This window comes from Carettochelys insculpta, chromosome 2, assembly GCF_033958435.1.
Source record: "Carettochelys insculpta isolate YL-2023 chromosome 2, ASM3395843v1, whole genome shotgun sequence".
NCBI lineage: Eukaryota > Metazoa > Chordata > Testudines > Carettochelyidae > Carettochelys > Carettochelys insculpta.
Genome location: NC_134138.1, coordinates 266,898,626 through 266,917,131, shown reverse-complemented (window position 1 = coordinate 266,917,131; position 18,506 = coordinate 266,898,626). Strand labels below are relative to the sequence as shown.

The 18,506-nt window shown below is 41.9% G+C and overlaps 1 protein-coding gene across 6 annotated transcripts in view; it reads right to left on the bottom strand.

The window, feature by feature from the left end:
• XYLB (xylulokinase) overlaps nucleotides 1-18,506 on the bottom strand; it is a 178,237-nt gene that overhangs the window by 79,913 nt on the left and 79,818 nt on the right. The window contains exon 16 of one of the 6 annotated variants that reach the window (XM_074985115.1): nucleotides 7,442-9,424. The exons of the other annotated variants lie outside the window; for them this stretch is intronic. Within the exon in view, the coding sequence (XP_074841216.1) occupies nucleotides 9,411-9,424 (14 nt within the window). The 3' untranslated portion in view covers nucleotides 7,442-9,410. Of the gene's footprint in view, nucleotides 1-7,441; nucleotides 9,425-18,506 lie in introns of those variants that run through there. 6 annotated transcript variants of the gene reach the window in all.

The following is an 18,506-nucleotide window of genomic DNA, read 5'->3' as shown; positions in this document are numbered from 1 at the left end:
GTAGTTTCCTCCGGCACCTATAGGCTCCGTGCTGGGTGCCCCTGCACCGTTGGTGCCACGGGGGCTGGTGCTGCCGATTCCAGCGCTTGCCTCGCTGGCGCTCTCGGCGCCCTGCGTGCCAGCTGTTGTGTAATCGGAGGCTCAGCCTCTGCCACGTGCGCTGCCGCGCCGCCGCTTCCCTGAGCTCGCTGCTGGAGGCTCTGCACGCCGCTCGTCCTGCTCACTGAACTCGTCGGCAAGGATCGAGCCAGGGAGAGTTTCCTCCTTTTCTGCACCGAGGGGGTCAGAGAGGTTGCCTTCCTCTTATGCAACCCAGAGGGCCCTTCTGGGTGAGGCTTCTCTGGCAACTCTGGCTGGAGAGCCTTGTCAAACAAGAGCATTTTAAGCCTCATCTCTCTGTCCTTTCTGGCCCTGGCTGTGAGCTTAGCACAGTGAGAACACTTCTGGGTAACGTGTGATTCCCTCAGGCAGTGGATGCATTCGCTATGCCCATCAGAGGCCGGCATAGCTTCGCGGCATGACTCACACTTTTTAAAACCTGAAGAGGTCATTGCGGTGAGTCCTTTACTGTTAATAGGGTACTTAGCACTTAATCCGTGCCTTTCCACCTCAAATAGTGATCACCGGCCTGCGGGGCAGCAGGCGGCCTAAGTGGCCTTCTCGTCCACTCCTCTCTCCTTCACTCCTCTCTCTCTCTCTTTTTTTTTTTTCTGATATTCTCCTTGTCCTTGTTTTTTTTTTAGTGACAAAAACAACAAATTACACAAAAACCAGCTATCTTATCTGACTCTGGCCTTAGCCTGAGCAGATTCCGTCTGCAGCCGATGGCGGTTGAAAGGAACTGGTGGGGACCGGATCACACACGTGGACGGGGGTGTGTGGGGGCGTGGCGCGCGCCAGCGCATGCGCGATCCAGAAGAAACTGCTGGAAGAATTCTGATCTGCAGCGCTGGGCGAGCCCGACACCTATTGTGGAGCACCCACGGGGACCACTCGAAGAAGAACCAAAACACTGGGCAGAGAGCAGGAGCAAAAGAGAGCGTTTCCTAACAGCCAGAACCAGGAAGAGCCTAGGAAACCTGAACAAAACTTACACAAGTATTTTTGCAGTGAAAAAATACACATGAACAATAAAGCTTGTTACATATCCCATGAAATAGCATATTTCTAAAATAATGACAATCAACCCCAGCTCAGAAATAGCACGTATATTTAAACTACGACAAAAATCTTTAAAAGATCACATCCCTGTTTCCTGAACCAGCCTATATAGTATAAAGATTTCCCCACCTCTCTATTTCTAGGGTCCTTGTTATTGTACAGTCAAATAAATAATTGAATCAGAATACACTAAATAAAAATCTTCAATAAATATCCAAAGTAAACAGGTAGAAAATGGATAGTCTCACAATTGCAATGGAAAAAATGGTCATATGTTTTTGATTTAAAATTCAACTTCAGCGAATTTTCAAAGCAGAGAGAGACCCATTACATTCTGTACTCAAGGGAACATCAGAGTGAAGGCTTGAGCAGATGCTGACTGTGGGCATGATGATGAACCTCTAAAAACAAGCAGCTAGTCACTTGATTACGCTCAGTACTCTGGGGAAATGCCAATATAACCTCACCCTGATATGACAATGATCTCTTATCTCTGAGACTAATCTAACCTGACTAGGTTCCTGAGTCGAAGAAGGAGGGGAGATCACTGGGGGCTTGTCTACACTTGCCCCCAACTTCATAGGGGGCATGGTTATCAGGGTGATGGAGATTACTAATGAAGTGTTGCAGTGAATATGCAGCACTTCATTAGGCTAACTCTCTCCCTTGGCAACTTTGAAGTGTCAGCATGCGTGCAGCCGTGGGCACTTCAAAGTGCCCAGGCTATGTCGAAATGCCTCAGGAGTAAAGGCACTTTGAAGTAGCGCGGGTACTTCAAAGTGACCGCGATTACATGCACGTCAGCACTTCGAAGTTTGACACTTCAAAGTAGCTGCAGGGGAGAATTAACCTAATGAAGTGCTGCATATTCACTGCTGCACTTCATTAGTAATCTCCCATCGCCCTGATTACCATGCCCCCTTTGAAGTTGGGGGCAAGTGTAGACCCAGCCTGGGGGACCCAAAGGAAAGCATGTCTCATGCTATTTTACCAACAGTGACTTTTAAAGTGGCTGACACTGGATGTTGCGGGCATCATATTTTACTGCCCTTCTTATTTCACAAGGGAAAATAAAGAAGAAATACTCAAAACTCTAGAGAGGGTGAAATCTAGAGTTATTTGACATTCATACCTTACAGTCTCTGCAGGTTTCATCAATGATGTTTGTAAATCTTTGAAGTGTAGCTATTGCACAGCTTGTAAGTTTCCTTGCTCTTCAGCTAATGGGTTTGTGGAAATATAAGCTCAATAAGCTCCTTAGTCTAGATCTAAGCGAACAGCTTGCTACAGTTACAAAGCTTTGCTAGCCCTTGCTCCGAAGTTGTTAAGCTTCTTAGCTTACACACTTCTCATACGTCATCTTGCAAATCCCTGTAATCGGTACCTGTACTGAACATAACTGTACAACTAAACTACCTTCCCCTGAACATACATTGCATCTATATGTTCCTGATCCTGCAGGGTGCTAAGAGACCTAAATTTTTAACTAAATCAAAGAGAAATCAGAGTTGTCAGCATCTCACAAGAGGTGCTCAGCCCCTTACAAGATCAGGCCCAAGTCAGCAGCTACAAGTTAATTGGAAATTGCTTTGGCTCGTGATCCAAATGCATTTTCCAACATCTATAATTTTACAGTAAACCCAAGTTTTTTTTCCTCTCCTAGCAAATCTCTGATTCCTCAATAAAATCTATTCCATACCAGCTTTGAAATTTCGGGGTGGGATTTTCAAAAATCTTCAGCGTACACGTAACACAACTACCAATAAAGTCAAAGGAAGTTTAACTGTTGACCTTTCTAACAGCAATGGTTCCGCCACTACTGAACGCTCCAGAAAGTATCACCCTCAAAGTTCAATCATTTTTGAGTTACATTCATGAAAACAATGTTGGTCAGAATTTCACCCCTCTTCCTATTCCAAAACAAGTAAATAAAAAATTCACGTTCACACAGTAAAGCCAGAGAGGTTGGATCCAGTTACACCAAATTTGGACATTTTCATCCCTGAGTGTAGCTGTTCTGAGAAGTTATGATTTGGCAATGGAAACTGTCCCAGCAAAGTTAATTATAAGAACTCTAATGTTACAAAAATATTGTACCATTTTAATGTGCAAATGCTGTCTCACATTAATCTTTACTTTTTACTAACATCTACTAATTGAATTATTTTGTTGTTCTTTGACATACAAGTTACCTTCTTGATTGCTGAGAAAACAATCATTTCCAGGAGAGCATTTTAACGTGTCCTTAAGTCCCACTGATTTTAGTAGACCCGAAGTGCTTTCCTGAATAAGAATCTTCATCCTGCCTTCACTTACCATCAATGTGAGTTTCACCCCTGCACTTCAGACCCAAGACTTCATAACATGGCATTTTTATCAAAGGGCTACTGGCAAGGCCATTGTTCTACACATCTGCTATCATGAAGGTCATAATGTGACACGGCTAAAAGACTTAAGCATTCTTCATTTGTCAAAAGTAATTAAACATGTCACTGACTTCCTGCACAACTCAAAAGCCAGTGGGACAAAGAGAAGTAGGTCTTCAGATCCATTTGAGTGACAAGGTCAGATCATCCCTCTCTCCCTTAGTTGTAATTAATGTAATTAGGCCTAGCTGTCCAAATAAAGCAAAACAACATGGGATGGCATCTACAGGCTCAGACAGGTTTTTAGCCACAACTGACAAAAATAGGTTAATACACAAATGTTATTCAAAAGGAGCACATAAACGTAGGCATCTCTCTAGTAACATTTTAGAAACTGGAAAAAAGGTTTCAAGACCTTTAAATTGCAGGCTGAAGAAATTCTACTTGCACTCATTAAGATCCTGATGCAAAAATTATATATCTCCTTCAGGCTGGGTTGTTTTTTCCTCTGTAAGTGACATAAAAAGCTCATAAAATATAATTTTCTCCATGAAATGTACAAGAAATTACTATTCTGTCCATCTATACAAGCTACTCATCACAGGAGAACACAGATGACCGTGAAAAGAGTTAAGAATGTCAAAATGAGGACTAATTGGCTGAAACAGAATTTAGTAATGTGATACAAAACCTATATCCTCTAGATGTTCTCCCACCTTATTTTGTCATGCCTGTTTACACTGTAAGCTCTTCAGGGCAGAGACATTCTACACAGACAGACACACAGAAACACACACAGTCTAGGCACAACGGAGCCCCAGCTTTGGGTGAGTTTGTAAACAGTACACCAACAGATTACTGGTGTGAAGAACTTGGCTCAGAACAGTAGCAGCCAAAATCTGTCAGTACCCAATGACAGGTGTTCAATAAAATGTTGAAAGAAATTGGTGGACAGTGTCTGACACCAACTCAGCCTTTTTGCTGACTCTCAGCCAAAAGGCCAACAATTAAGATTGTAAAATTCAATAATATGCTTAATAACATGTTTAACTTAAAGTAAATGACTAGTCCCACTGACATCACAGAGTCAATCGGACTACTTATATCCCAAAGCTAAGCATGTTCTTTTTGCTGAAACAGGGAGAGAATAGCAGAGAGAATGAACCGTGCTCATTTCCACAGGAGGGTCCTCAAGATCAGAGTTGAGACATGTTGGTAAGGAAGCTTTCACGGCTGTTGCCTAAATAATACTACTTCTCTGGATAAAAAGAGGATTTGGGTTTCTGTTACCATCAATCCTGCAATAAATATGTTTCATCTCCCTTGTGTTTCTTTTTTAACTAACTTTCTATGAGCTCTTGAAGTAGTACAATAGCCATTCCCACCATTGGTTGAATCAAATGGCTATGCTATGTTGGGCAATTAAACAAGCCGTACTCTAATATTTAAAAAGCCCAATATAAATGATGAAGTGTGAGAGGAAGAAAGTGAACACAGATCTGATATGGAAGGACAAGGAAATTCATAAATTTATTTTTCAATAAGCATGATGGCTGCATCTACACTAGCCCCCTCCTTTCGGAAGGGGCATGGTAATGAGCAAGTTGAGAAGATGCTAATAACGTCCTGCCATGAATATGCACCACCTCATTAGGATAATGGCATCCATGAGTGATTTGAAAGCACCGCTTTTGAATCATGTGCTGCCCGTGTAGACAGGGCCCTTCGAAAGGAATCCCCGGACTTCAAAACCCCTTCTTCCTAAAATCAAATAGGAAGAAGGAGCTTTCGAAGTCTGGAGGGGTCCTTTTGAAAGGCCCCCGTCTATATGGGTGGCACATGATTCGAAAGTGGCACTTTTCAATTGTGCACAGCCACCATTATGCTAAGAGGCACTGCATATTCATGGAAGGACCTCATTAGCATCTTCCCAACTCGCTCATTATCATGCCCCTTCTGAAAGGAAGGTGCAAGAGTAGACGTAGACAATAAGTTTAATATTGAAGTTAAATGTCTCCCTAAATAGAATAGGTTTTATCACTCAGAACATTTCTCCACTGGACCAATGCCTTCAGCAGCTTTAAGGGTAAAGGTTTCATACCAACAATCTGTTTCAATGTACTACATTAGACATACATACCTCATAACATCAGATACACGTTTCTCCCCCCACCCATCACCCACTGCCTTTGTTTTAAAAAAAACCTTTTCGTTATAGTTATGTCAAGAGGAACCCCATTTATAAAGTTGTTTGAATTCACTCCACTTATTTTCCTTAGAAAATACCAAATTATTTATTGAGCAATGAAAGATATCCTTTTAGAAACATGCATTTATTTTATATTCATTTCCAAGAACATAGTGGCAGAGAACAATTGAAACAAGACCTAGAAATGCCCATGGCTTTTTTCATGCATGGGATGCACTGGGAAGCATTACAAAAGGTAAGCAAATGAACAGAGATACTGTACTTTCATGAATAAGGTACTCTGGTATTACAAGAGACTCCCTGCTTTCTACACGTGGCAAGGAAAGTAGCTTACTGCATGTTCCCTAGCTTAGCAAATTGGCTTAATTTTACAATCTTCAAACGTGAGGAAACCTAAGAGGGAGATATTCTCCATATGAGGGGGTCTGTAGAGGATGCACGTCTTCAAAAGATCTCAAAATGCCTTTCTTATGCTTCAAGAAATGCAAAATAATTCAAGCATGATGGTAAGGGAGTATTTATCCCAAATCCACCCTTAAACTCCCAGTGATTTTATTTACCTTTTTCATTTCCACTCTCTTTACAGATTGCATAACACTTTTACCAGTACCGTATGCTGCAGGTCTAAGTTTCCCAAACCAGGCAAACTGGAAACCTCTGATAGCCTTACTGTAGGGTGACCATATGTCCCAAAGGAAAACTGTGATACCATGTAGGACTGCCCAGCTCCCACCTCCCACTCCTCCCACATGGGGTCCACTCAAATTGCCTGGTGTTGCAACTGACCGGAGCCTCTCCCAACCCACACAGGGATGGCCCAAGCCTTCTTCTTATCTAGCACAGGACTGGGTCAAGCTGCAGGCATCACAGCTTGCCCAAGCTCCATTACCCTGATGCAGACTGCCTAAGCCATACCACCTTGCACCACTCGTTGCTCCCCCAAATGTTCCTTTGTGCTACTCCTGGGGGCACACCTTACTTTTCTGGCAAAACTGGACATCTGTCCCACTTGCTCTTGCTCTTAAAAAGTTGGGACTTCCAGGACAGGGCTTAAACAGGGGACTGTCCTAACCGTAACAGGATGTATGGATACCCCACCTTGGCTGTACCAGCCTACAGCTTTTTCACCTTTTCACTTCCCACTTTGCACTTCCTATGTGTGCCTATCTAAGGTAACTAGCTTTTAACTCCTCCAGCATACCTATCGGTTTGGCACAGTTCTGATATTCAGTTATGCATGAGGCAACTAATCGAAGTGCCAGTGATCAGACTGCTGGATCAGTTGCTGTTACCCATCACTCTCCCCAACCCACGTTTAATTTTGAGAGCCACCAAAGAATCCCAAGAACATAAGGCCAAATTCTGCACAGCTCTCTGAAATATACTCTGGCAACTGGATGTGATTTCAATGGGAATTTATCTGAGTACAGTAAGATCTGCTCCAAAGTGATACTAAAAGAAGTGGATACAAATGCTAACGGACTGAGTTGTATGTAGACTATCTGTAAGACTCTGGAATCTGGATACCTATTTCTCTTAGTTACCCTGTTCCTCTCCATTAAAATAAACAGATTATCAGTGTAACTAATAGCAGCTTGATCCTAACTGTTTTTTATCACCATTCTGGTAGTGTTTTAAAAAAAACACACATTAGCTTCCAAAAGAAACAGAGACTTCTGTACAAATGAGTCACCTAACCATTTTATTCAAGGTACAAAGTAGAATCAGCCATGATTGGTATATTTATTATGTTCCTCTTAAGGTCCAGATTCTCTGAGATGTTGTGCCTTCAACTCCTATTTATTTCAGACAGTTTATAACACCTGACACCCTGCAGGAGGTACACAGAGGGTCACAGGTCTTAGTCTTAAAAAATAAACTTCGGGATCAATACCAATTTGATGTAAAACCCACTTCTGCTATTAGAATGCAGGCTTTATCTATTTGTAAGGGTTTTGATCAACTATAGATTTATATCCCTTCAAACTGGCATTTCCTTTTACCACCTACCAGGGCTTTTTCTTCTGTAAGAATGCATGGGAACGGTGTTCCGCCGCCTTTTTTCCACACACCACCTCCACTTTAGAAGCCAGCTGGGCAGGGGAGCTCTGAGCTGCCTATGGCTCTTAAAGAAGCAATTAGCAGCTTTCGCTGCTCACTCTTCCAGATCCCTGTCCTGCCAGCCGGCACTGAAAGACTAGCACTCAATTTAACTAGTTTAGCTGCGGGCAGGAAGGATCTGGCTGTTAAACCAAGTACATTATGTGCTAGATTTTCATCCCAGCAAGGTGCTGGGAGCTGTCCCTGCTGCGCTGCCAGAGGACTTGGCTGGGAAGGAGCAGCAGCATGTGGAGTTCCTAAGCCAGTAAGTGAATCCTGAGTGGGGGGCAGTTTAGGGGCACTTGGGAAGGTGTGGGTTAAGCCTGGGTTCCAGGGTGCTGTACAGGGGATTAAGCCTGGGCATAGGTTGTGGCCGCAAGCAGGGAGTTGGGGGTGTTGATCCTGGGCACAGGTTGGGGCCGCAATTGGGGGACGGGGGGGGGGTTGATCCTGGGTGCAGGTTGGAGGGGGCCAGGGGTTGATACTGGGCTTGGCTTGGGTGGAGGGGGAGTGATCTTGAGCACAAGTTGGGGCAAGCAGGTGGCAAGCAGGGGGTTAAGCCTAGGTGCAAGGAACACCCTCCTTTACCACCAACTTACTTGCTTTAAAGTGCTCGGAACTTCATTGATTAATTTGGAAAATTTAAAAGCAATAACATTTTAACCAATTGCTCTCTTTTTTTCTTTTAATTTTTGTTAAAAAGGCAATGAAATGCCAAAACACATGGAAACATCAAGGGTTCACAGTTAAAAAAAATCACAAAAAGTAAAACCTTGAAACATTAGGGACTCAACAGCAACCTTATTTAAGGCACATTGTTAATACTGTTGTATTAACATGAAAGGGGTTGAAGGGGAATTTTTACAGTACAAAAATATTTATTTCAATATTTTGGCACAAGTGGTGAGTGAAGGTTGACTGAATCATAGAATCATAGAACACTAGGACCGGAAGGGGCCTCGAGAGGCCATCGAGTCCAGTCCCCTGCCCCGACGGCAGGACCGACCACTATGTACACCATCCCTGATAGACATCTATCTAATCTGTTCTTAAATATCTCCAGCGAGGGAGATTCCACAACCTCCCTTGGCAACTTATTCCAGTAATTGACCAACCTGACAGTTAGGAACTTTTTCCTAATGTCCAACCTAAACTTCCCTTGCTGCAGTTTAAGTCCATTGCCTCTTGTTCTCTCCTCAGAGGCCAAGAAGAACAAGTTTTCTCCCTCCTCCTTATGACACCCTTTAAGATATCTGAAAACCGCTATCATGTCCCCCCTCAATCTTCTTTTTTCCAAGCTAAACAAGCCCAATTCTTTCAGCCTTTCTTCATAAGTCATGTTCTCCAGACCTTTTGTCATTCTAGTTGCTCTTCTCTGGACCTTCTCTAATTTCTCCACATCTTTCTTGAATTGGGGTGCCCAGAACTGGACACAATATTCCACCTGAGGTCTAACCAGCGCAGAGTAGAGTGGTAGAATGATTTCTCGTGTCTTGTTCACAACACACCAGCCTGCACTCTTCTTTCATTGCTTCTGCTGACTTAGACTTTGAATTTAATTTCAGTATTCCATGTTACAGGCTGTTGCCTGGAAGAAAAAAAGGTTGTGCTGTAGTTCTCCTTGTATGCAAATCAATTATACAATATAGCTAAAAAACAACATGTGGAGCCATCCTTCTTCTGATCTTAAACCAAGTTCCAAAGACAGGATATTTTCACACCACTCCTGATTTTATAAGCCAGTATCATATCCCTTCCAAAGTGTCTCTTTTCCAAGCTACAAAATCCCAATATTTTTAATCTCTTCTCAAACGGAAGCTGTTCCATATTCTTAACCATTTTTGTGGCCCCTTCCCATACCTTTTCCAGTTATAATATGCTGACGACCAGAACTGTTGCTTGCTCTATGGCGTGACTGATCCACTTTGTTGGTGGCGTGTCTTTGTTTGGTGAAGGCATTTTTAAATGTGTGAAGGTGTGTGTTGCAGACTCTCTCTTCAAAGCATATTCTGTGATAGCTGAAGGCCTGGCTGTGTTCAGCAGATGTCTTGTGTTGGGGAGGTTACTGGGTCTGTAAAGGTAGGTGTGTTGATTCATGGGTTTCCTCTATCTAGCTGTCTGTTGGATCCCATTGTTGAAACTACTGGTGGTGTACAGGAAGTTAATGCTGGCATAGCAGTGCTCTAAAAAGAGTTTGGTGCTGTTCCCTCTAATATTTTAGTCTGGGTGAGGTTTAGGGGCACAGGGAGGGTGGCCGAGGGGTTTAAGCCTGGGCATGGGTTGGGGCCACACGGAAGGGTAGAGTTAGAGTCAAGCCTGGGCATAGTTTAGGGCCACACAGGGAGTGGGTAAAGCCACAGGGGGGCAGTTTGGGGCTTGAGTTCGACCACCTTTTTTCCTAGAAAAAAGGCACTGCCACCTACTAATACTTGAAGTTGGCATAACAGACACCATTGGCCATCTGTTCAGGTAAACTGATATACATGATGGAGGTCCCTCTGGCAATTCTCCCTACCTCACAAAATCTCTGGTAACTGTTCCCTTTAAAATTTATATTCATCTTCCTCTGATGATCCCAGTCAGATAAATCTCCAAATCCTGTCTCAAAGGCTGCATAATTACACAGTGTTAATAATCCAAACTTTTTATGACTAAATAACTGAAGAGACAAGAGGCTTTCAGTAGTAGTACTTTCTGCAATTCTCACAGTGTGCAAAGCATTTAAGTTAATGTATTAAATTTAATAAAGAACCAGGAACTTGTAGTGCAAATAACAGATCAGATATAATTGGAATTTGTTCCACCCCACTAGCCTAAAGTATAACAATAAAAACAATATCCACAATGAATTTTGTATTCACTTCATTTGCATTTCCTAATTTAGTGTTTAACTAATGTAATAATAGTAATGACTTAATTCAAATTAAGGCAAAAATAAAACAGTTTTTAAAAGCCATTAAAGATTTCATTATATTTCATCTAAATTGATATTAGCATTCTGAAAATTTTCAGTAAATGCTTTTTTATCTTCACTCCACTGAAACAAGCATGACGTTGTCTCTGTGCAGCCAACCTTTAGACAAACCTTGTTAGCTCTATTGGCATTATTTTAGCCAATTAATGAATACACATTAGAGATGGGTTTTTTTAGGAAAAAGTCAAAGAGTGGCAGTAAAATGGATGAAGTCTTTTTTTATTTTAAATACTGCATTCAACTGAGATAACTGCTATTATTCAGACACATTCAAGAATCTGAGTTGGCTTGGGATACCCTATCTACTAGTTAATATTTCATAGGCATTCTTGACACATTTGTTAAGTATCAAAAACTCACATTGCACCAACTGCTGGAACAGAGCAAAGCATACTTTCCTATATCTCAAACTGTAGTGGTAGGTTGATAATTAATAAATGGTCCCATAAAAAGAAGTTATTTAAATCAAGGTTCTAAATACGTATGAATTAATTTAGAACAGTATTACCGAAGGCACTATTAAAAATGTTTGAAAGCCACAACATTTAAAGTCCTGCAAACTACCTCAATTTTGACCAGGTTTCCACTCCTGTTAATTGACAATGCAGTGAGAGCCCTGGTGTAAATCACAAGTATTCTAGCAACTTTAAAAACTTTGCCATGTTAACAAACGAAAACTTAATAACTTCTACTTCTTGACTCAGCACATTTCAGTGATTTTAAGGCCTTGGCATCTGCAGCCAATTTTACTACAGTGGATGTGATAAAGATGGATATCATTCCATGTGGGGTGGATCTATAAATGAAACAAATAAAGTGGACAAACTCTATTGCCTCAGTTGAGTGACACCAATTTATTTCACATCTCAGTTTAGTGCCTCATGTTTAATAGGACATTTATAGAGAGTAAATAAAGTTCCCTGAGGAGGATCTTTCTAGTAAATTTTTGACGCTTGCTCAAAGGCTTGGAAATTAAAAACTGCACACTGGCATTCACATGAGAAAATGGTCAAATCAGGGGGAAACCCCTTGCAATAATTATTCTTGTAATAAGCTGGCAGAACTTTGCAATTTACAATGTGTTTGAACTTGCAAAAGAACTTGTACTAGAGAAACTTCTAAATCCTCAATTATGAACCAAAGGGGTCTAGAAGACAAAATCCTACAACGTCATGAGAAAAAACTATTTGCATATACCTTGAATTCTTTGAGATGCAACTCTGCATATCTCCACCTGTGGGATCAAGGTACCTTCACCATAAGCTTCTAGAACCTTCTGGAAAGTTGTGTTCATAAGAGCCACTCAATCTTCCCTTTCCCCAAACCCCACAGGTTTCAGAAATGGGGGAGTGGCCCCAAAAGCACCTTAATTCTTTCCAGTATTTGGACATTTCTAACCTGATACTTCAAGAAAGTGGGCAAGTTAGGCAGGGAGCATGAATATACTACTACTAGTAGTGCTTCTTCCACTCCTACATCTTGGTCATTGACAACCATTTACCAGCATCCCATGTCCAGGGCAATTTTTTCAAATTATGAACAGATGTATCTAGTCTTTTTAGTGCCTGCCTTCATGTCTCTACACAAGGTGTTTCTTGGGCACCCTCTTTTCCTTTTTCCTTGTGGCAACTCACAAGCATGAATATAAAGAGCCTTATATCAAAGAACTCACACTAAAAGAAAGAAACCTTCATGTCTTCTTCACACAGGCTCTGCATAATACCATTTGTGCAAGGTTAGTGAGCAGTACAATCCTCAGGAAGATGGACTGACGGGTTCTTAAAAAGCAAGATAGAAAACTGCCAAAATAAACATCAACTCTGGAAACCACTTCAGAGTGAGAAGAGGTTATTCAACTTTGTGTGCTGCAAAAATAAAGTCTTAATTGAGGTAATTTTTAATTTTTTACAGCTTTAGCATTGGTCATGCAACATGCTGTGATGAAAACCTCACATACATTGGCAACTAGTGGCTGAACAGAAAAAGACAGTTCAACGTTCTTTTACAGTCATCTCCATGGTGCACATGAAACTGAACATGGGAAGTCTCTCCTGGCTCAGAAGCAACAGCTAGTTATAATTGGAGGTAGGTAGCCAGGAGCCCAATAACGTCATAATAAAATTTCCTCCCAAGAGAGGAATCCATCAGCCTATTAAGGGATTATCAGAGTAATTTAAAAAGTTCACCCCCGCCCCATACAGCTTCAATTCTAAATAGGCCTTACAGCACCACACTATTCTGGAACTTTCTCACCCTGCAGTTTCCATAATCCAAAATTATTTTAATCGGCCAGATGACCACTCACCATGGGTGTGGCCAAGCTTTCTATGGGCCCATAAAGTTTGTTTACAGACATCAGTCCTGGCTCTCAATGTTCCATTCTATTATTTAGCTGTTATTTACCCCTAAATGTCTTTTAAGAGCCCAGTAAGCAGTTTAAATGTTGGTAATGCTGCTAGGCAATACTGACCTCCTGTAGTCCAGCAAATTCTCTCATTCGGCACTGGTCAGGTACTGAGGGTGCCATATGTGAGAGGTTCAACCTGTACCTCTGTATCTTCTCTGCAGCACTTTAGCAACATGCCTTTAAATTCCCTGAAGTTGAAGAAAAAGGATTCTGAGAATCTCTTTTTATGACTTTTTTATTTACAGTATACCAAGAGGGTCTGAAGTCAACAGACAGTCCTTTCTGGAAGCATCAGACATACCCTGTGACACCATAATCTCTTAATTTCTTACAAAGGCTGCAAAGCAGAAAAATCTTCAGACCAATGAAATCTAAGAATTGACAGAACTGAGGGAGGTGTAATAGCCTCACATTGTAAGGAAGCGTCTAATGGAATAGTCAGTTCTTCATCTGTCAAAACCACATGCATTCTCATAAACTTGGTCATGGGCAGGTGAATTTCTGTTAGACTAGTGTTCCCCACCTGTGAACCATGCCTCCCTGGACATGCCACAAAGGGCTTGTGGGGAAGTCACAAGTATGTGGCAAAAAGATTTAATCAATAGTGCCCATATTTTCTAATTAAGAGACTATTAAACAATGCTTTAAAATTACCTGTTACATATTATGCTGTTGCTGCTGCCAAAGATGAGTGTCTCTCTGAATATAGTTATTTTGAAATAACTTTGCTATTGTCTACACCATGCATGTGCTGTTTTGAAATAAATTCAAAATACTGGAAGCATTATTTTCAAATTGGTAATACAGTCTCTCACAACATCCTTGCCCATAAGCTGAGGAAGTATAGATTGGATCTGTGGACTATAAGATGGATAGAAAGATGGCTTGACAGTCAGGCCCAACAGGCAGTGGTCAATGGCTTAATATCTGGATGCTGGTCGGTTTCAAGTGGAGTGCCCCAAGGTTCAGTTCTGGGGCCAGTGTTGTTCAACATCTTTATTAATGACCTGGATGAGGGACTGGATTGTAACCTCAGCAAGTTTGCAGACGACACAAAGCTAAGGGGAGAGGTAGATACGTTGGAGGATACAGATAGAATCCAGAGTGACCTGGATAAATTGGAGGACTGGGACAAAAGAAATCTGATGCGATTCAACAAGGAGAAGTATAGAGTCCTGCATTTGGGATGGAAGAATCCTAAGCATTGTTACAGGCTGAGGACCGATTGGCTAAGCAGCAGTACAGCGGGAAGAGACCTAGGGGCTATGAGGATGAAAGTCTGGATATGAATAAACAGTGTGCCCTTGTGTCCAAGAAGGCTAATGGCATACTAGGGTGCATTAGGAGGAGCACGTCAAGCAGATCTAGAGAAGTGGTTGTTCCCCTCTATTCGGCACTGGTGAGGCCACATCTAGAATACTGTGTCCAGTTTTGGGCCCCCCAGTATAAAAAGGATGTGGATGTGCTGGAGCAGGTTCAGTGGAGGGCAACAAAAATGATTGAGGGGTTGGAGCATACAACCTATAAGGAGAAGCTGAGGGATTTGGACTTGTTTAGTTTACAGAAGAGAAGACTGAGGGGTGATTTAATAGCAGCCTTCAACTTCCTGAACGAGAGCTCTAAATAGGATGGAGAGAAACTGTTCTCAGTGGTGTCAGATAGCAGAACAAGGAGCAATGGTCTCCAGTTACAGAGGAGGAGGTATAGGTTGGATTTTAAGAAGAACTACTTCACCAGGAGGGTGACGAAGCACTGCAATGCATTCCCTAGAGAGGTGGTGGAATCATCATCCCTAAAGTCTTTTAAGTCCCAGCTTGACAAAGGTCCTGGCTGGGATGACTTAGTTGGGGTTGATCCTGCTTAAAGCAGGGGGCTGGACTAGATGACCTCCTGAGGTCCCTTCCAGCCCTATGATTCTATGATTCATTGCAGGAAGAATAGCACCTATTTTGAAATAGGTGCTATTAAGATGCAATAAATATTTTGAAATAAGTGCTACTCCCTGTCTTAACAGCACCTATTTCAAAACAATTATTTCTACATAGGCACTACTTCGAAATAAGTGCTATGTGTGCAGACTACGTATTTCAAAATAGCTAAGTACTAGTTCAAAATACATTTTTGTGTATAGTAGTCCTATTTTGAAGTAGCTATTCTGGAATAATTTATTTCGAAGTAAGGCTGCTGTGTACACTCTGGGGTGGGAAAACTGATGGCAGTTATGTAAGTTTAATTTATTTCTGTGTGCATTGATAATTGATTTTATTTAAGTTTAGTCTGTAACCCTGGTTCCTTAAGTTATTAAATAAAGGTGTGTATTAATTCTAATTTGATCCATTAGATATATACTATTTATAGTTTCTGTTTGGGAGCTAAATCTAGATCATAACTGGAATAAGTATTCCTGGAGGTTCCCAAAGCACAACCATTAAGTGTGTACAGAGGCCAGCCAGGTGGAGGCACTGCCATTTTACGCACCTTTAGAAATAAGGGACTGCAGCAAAGGTGTGGAAAGGGATTCTCAACTATCCAATACCACTATTGGGAAATATGGGATCCCCTTTATTATTAAGCCCATCATGCACACAGGCACACAAGGGAGTGTTGCCAGCTCCCAAGTAATTCAGGGAGGAAAGAAGGGGGTGTTACTTGAACTGCATCTAGTTGACTAAAGTCATCAAAATCTCCCAGCTCTAGCATCCATCTTGAGTCTAATGTCCTGAGTCAGTAAAAAATGGTGCTTGGTTGTGGGCAGCAACCAAGTTTTAAAATGTTTGTAAGGGAGCCAAACCACTAAAAAGTTTGGGGATCACAGTCTTAGACCAGTGCACCACAACTGGTGTGCCATGGCACACTGGTGTGCCACAATGTGGTGCTTAGTGTGCCTCAGATCCACAAACTGGGAGTGCCATATGCCACTCTGTGCACACACCCCACCACTTGGTGGGAGAAGCACATGGTGGTAGGGGTGGCTCTGGGGCAGTGATGGCAGCAGTGGTGGTGGTTCTGGTAAATCTGGTTGAGTTAGAGCAAGGGAAGGGGAACTGGGGGTGCCAAGCTCTAGGGAATGGGGGGTTGGGTTATAGTGGGGAGCTGGGGGTACCTGGCTCTGCAGAAGGGGAGGGGGATTAGGTTAGAGTGGGGAGCTGGAGATGTCTGGCTCACTCTGCGGGAGGGGGAGGAGATGGGGATTGGGTTATATATATTGGGTGTGCTGTGAAATCACAACAAGCGCTGAAGTGTGCCATGAGGTGATAACGATTGCTGAGCACTATCTTAGACAACTTAGCCCTTAAGGAAGTGCTGGGAGTCCAAGAAAACTCAGCATTCCCTACCCAGAGCCAAGGAAACTGACAATTCGAGAACCAAGTAAATTGTATTCTAAGACTTCTGGCAGTAAAAGAGTCTATGAATGGATTGACCTCCTCTCCCCACATAAAGGACAAGGGTCTTATAGATGGCACATTGGAAGGGGAAAAGCTCTCTCCCAGAATAGTAAGGCACTGAGTGTGTGAAAATGCCAAACAGGAAGCACAACATAAAAATACTATCCACCATCAAGATCTAATCTGATCAAAACCTTGATATGCATTCACAATTTCAAGTGCTGTAAGGACCTCTACACTGGACCTGTTTGCTCTCACTAGTTATATCAAGTACAGAATTAATAAGACAAGCATTTCTGCAAAGATTATGGTGTTTGAACTGCAGTACCAGATTCCACTCACTTGGGCAGATCAGATCAGGGTAACAGAACTACTAGGCAAGTGATTGAATAATTGAATGTGTCTGTGCCTCACATTTACTAAAGCCTAGGCAACCATAATTCGCTGCCAAATTGCATCCAGATTATCAAAGTGGATCCCTACCTAGCTGGCTGGCTAGCTGAATCCAGATTAGTTAAACACTCTGAATCTCCAACTGTCATCAACAGATCCACACCAACCTTTTTAAAAATAAAATAAATGGCTCTTGATCCTTACTCTATTGTGGATCACAGTTCTGTAGCTCCCAGATTCATGTTTGGCTGCCAGATGCAGATCTTGCAGCTGTGGACCCATATGTGGCTCTTGGATCCAGATCCGGACATTGGAACCTCAGATCTGTGCCTTCCTAAAGGTTCTGGGATCTGCAGATCCAGATCCTTTGAAAATTGGATCCAATAGCTTGAGAACCATGTTAGGCACATAATTAGGTGTCTTAGGTCAACCTGGAGAGGTCCAGCGAGGTTGATGATGAACAGCATGAGGAGCTTCCCCTTTCATTAGCAGTAAATAAAGCAGTCCTTCCACTCCTGTAGGTCCAGACAAAACCTGTAACAGATACCCATCTCCTCTTTTGTTTTAAAAAAACAACCCTGAGAAAACTAAATACCAAACCTGTAAGAAAAAAATGACCCAAAAAGACAGTGAATAAGAATAAATCAGGAAAAAAGCATAGAGGACATTGCATGAGATCCAAGCTTGCTTCCTCTATGTAGCCATAAATAATTAAGATCCCTCCAACTTTTATACCCTCAGAACCTCCAGGATGAGTAGAGAGAGATCCCAATGGACACTGCTTTTGAGATGATTTCAAATGCTTGGTTTCCAGACACCTTGATCAGACAAATGGGAATATGCAGAGATCACCTGAAGAGGAATGTACAATTTGTCTAAAACACAATTCATTCTCTTCACTAAATGTTGCAGCAGTATTTCATTCTAGCATCCTAATTTAAGGGCCAAATTCTGATTTTAGATGCTTATATGGACTTCTGTAAGTGCCCAACATCCACATCCAAAGGCAAAATTAAACATTTAGTAATTTGCTTTGATGTCACACTGTCTGGTGCACAAGTGTTCAGTCTTTGGTAAAGTTATTTAACTTGAAATACTTTTAATTGGAAGAGACCATTCAAGCACTTCTCCTTTCTCATTACCATTATAATTAGAACGTAATTTTTGAAACCAAGTTTTGGCTCTACTTAAAACTATACAAAGTTCAATTGTCATCAAAACAAATACAGACTTTTTTCAAAAGCAACTACTTGACTTAAAAGCCCAAATCCTTACACTTAACTTCGGAAAAGGGAACTTATGTGCTTTCAAAAATTTTACCCTAAATGTACATGTAAGCAGCTCTACGTGAGGAGTAAAGGGACTTCAAAGTTGCCCCAGCAGTTAGAAGTACCAGCGGGTGAGCCGTGGCTAGACGTGTGCCGGTACTTCAAAGTTTAAAACTTGGAAGTTGCCGCAGGGGGGAATTTGCTTAATGAAGTGCTGCGTATGCAGCGCAGCACTTCATTAG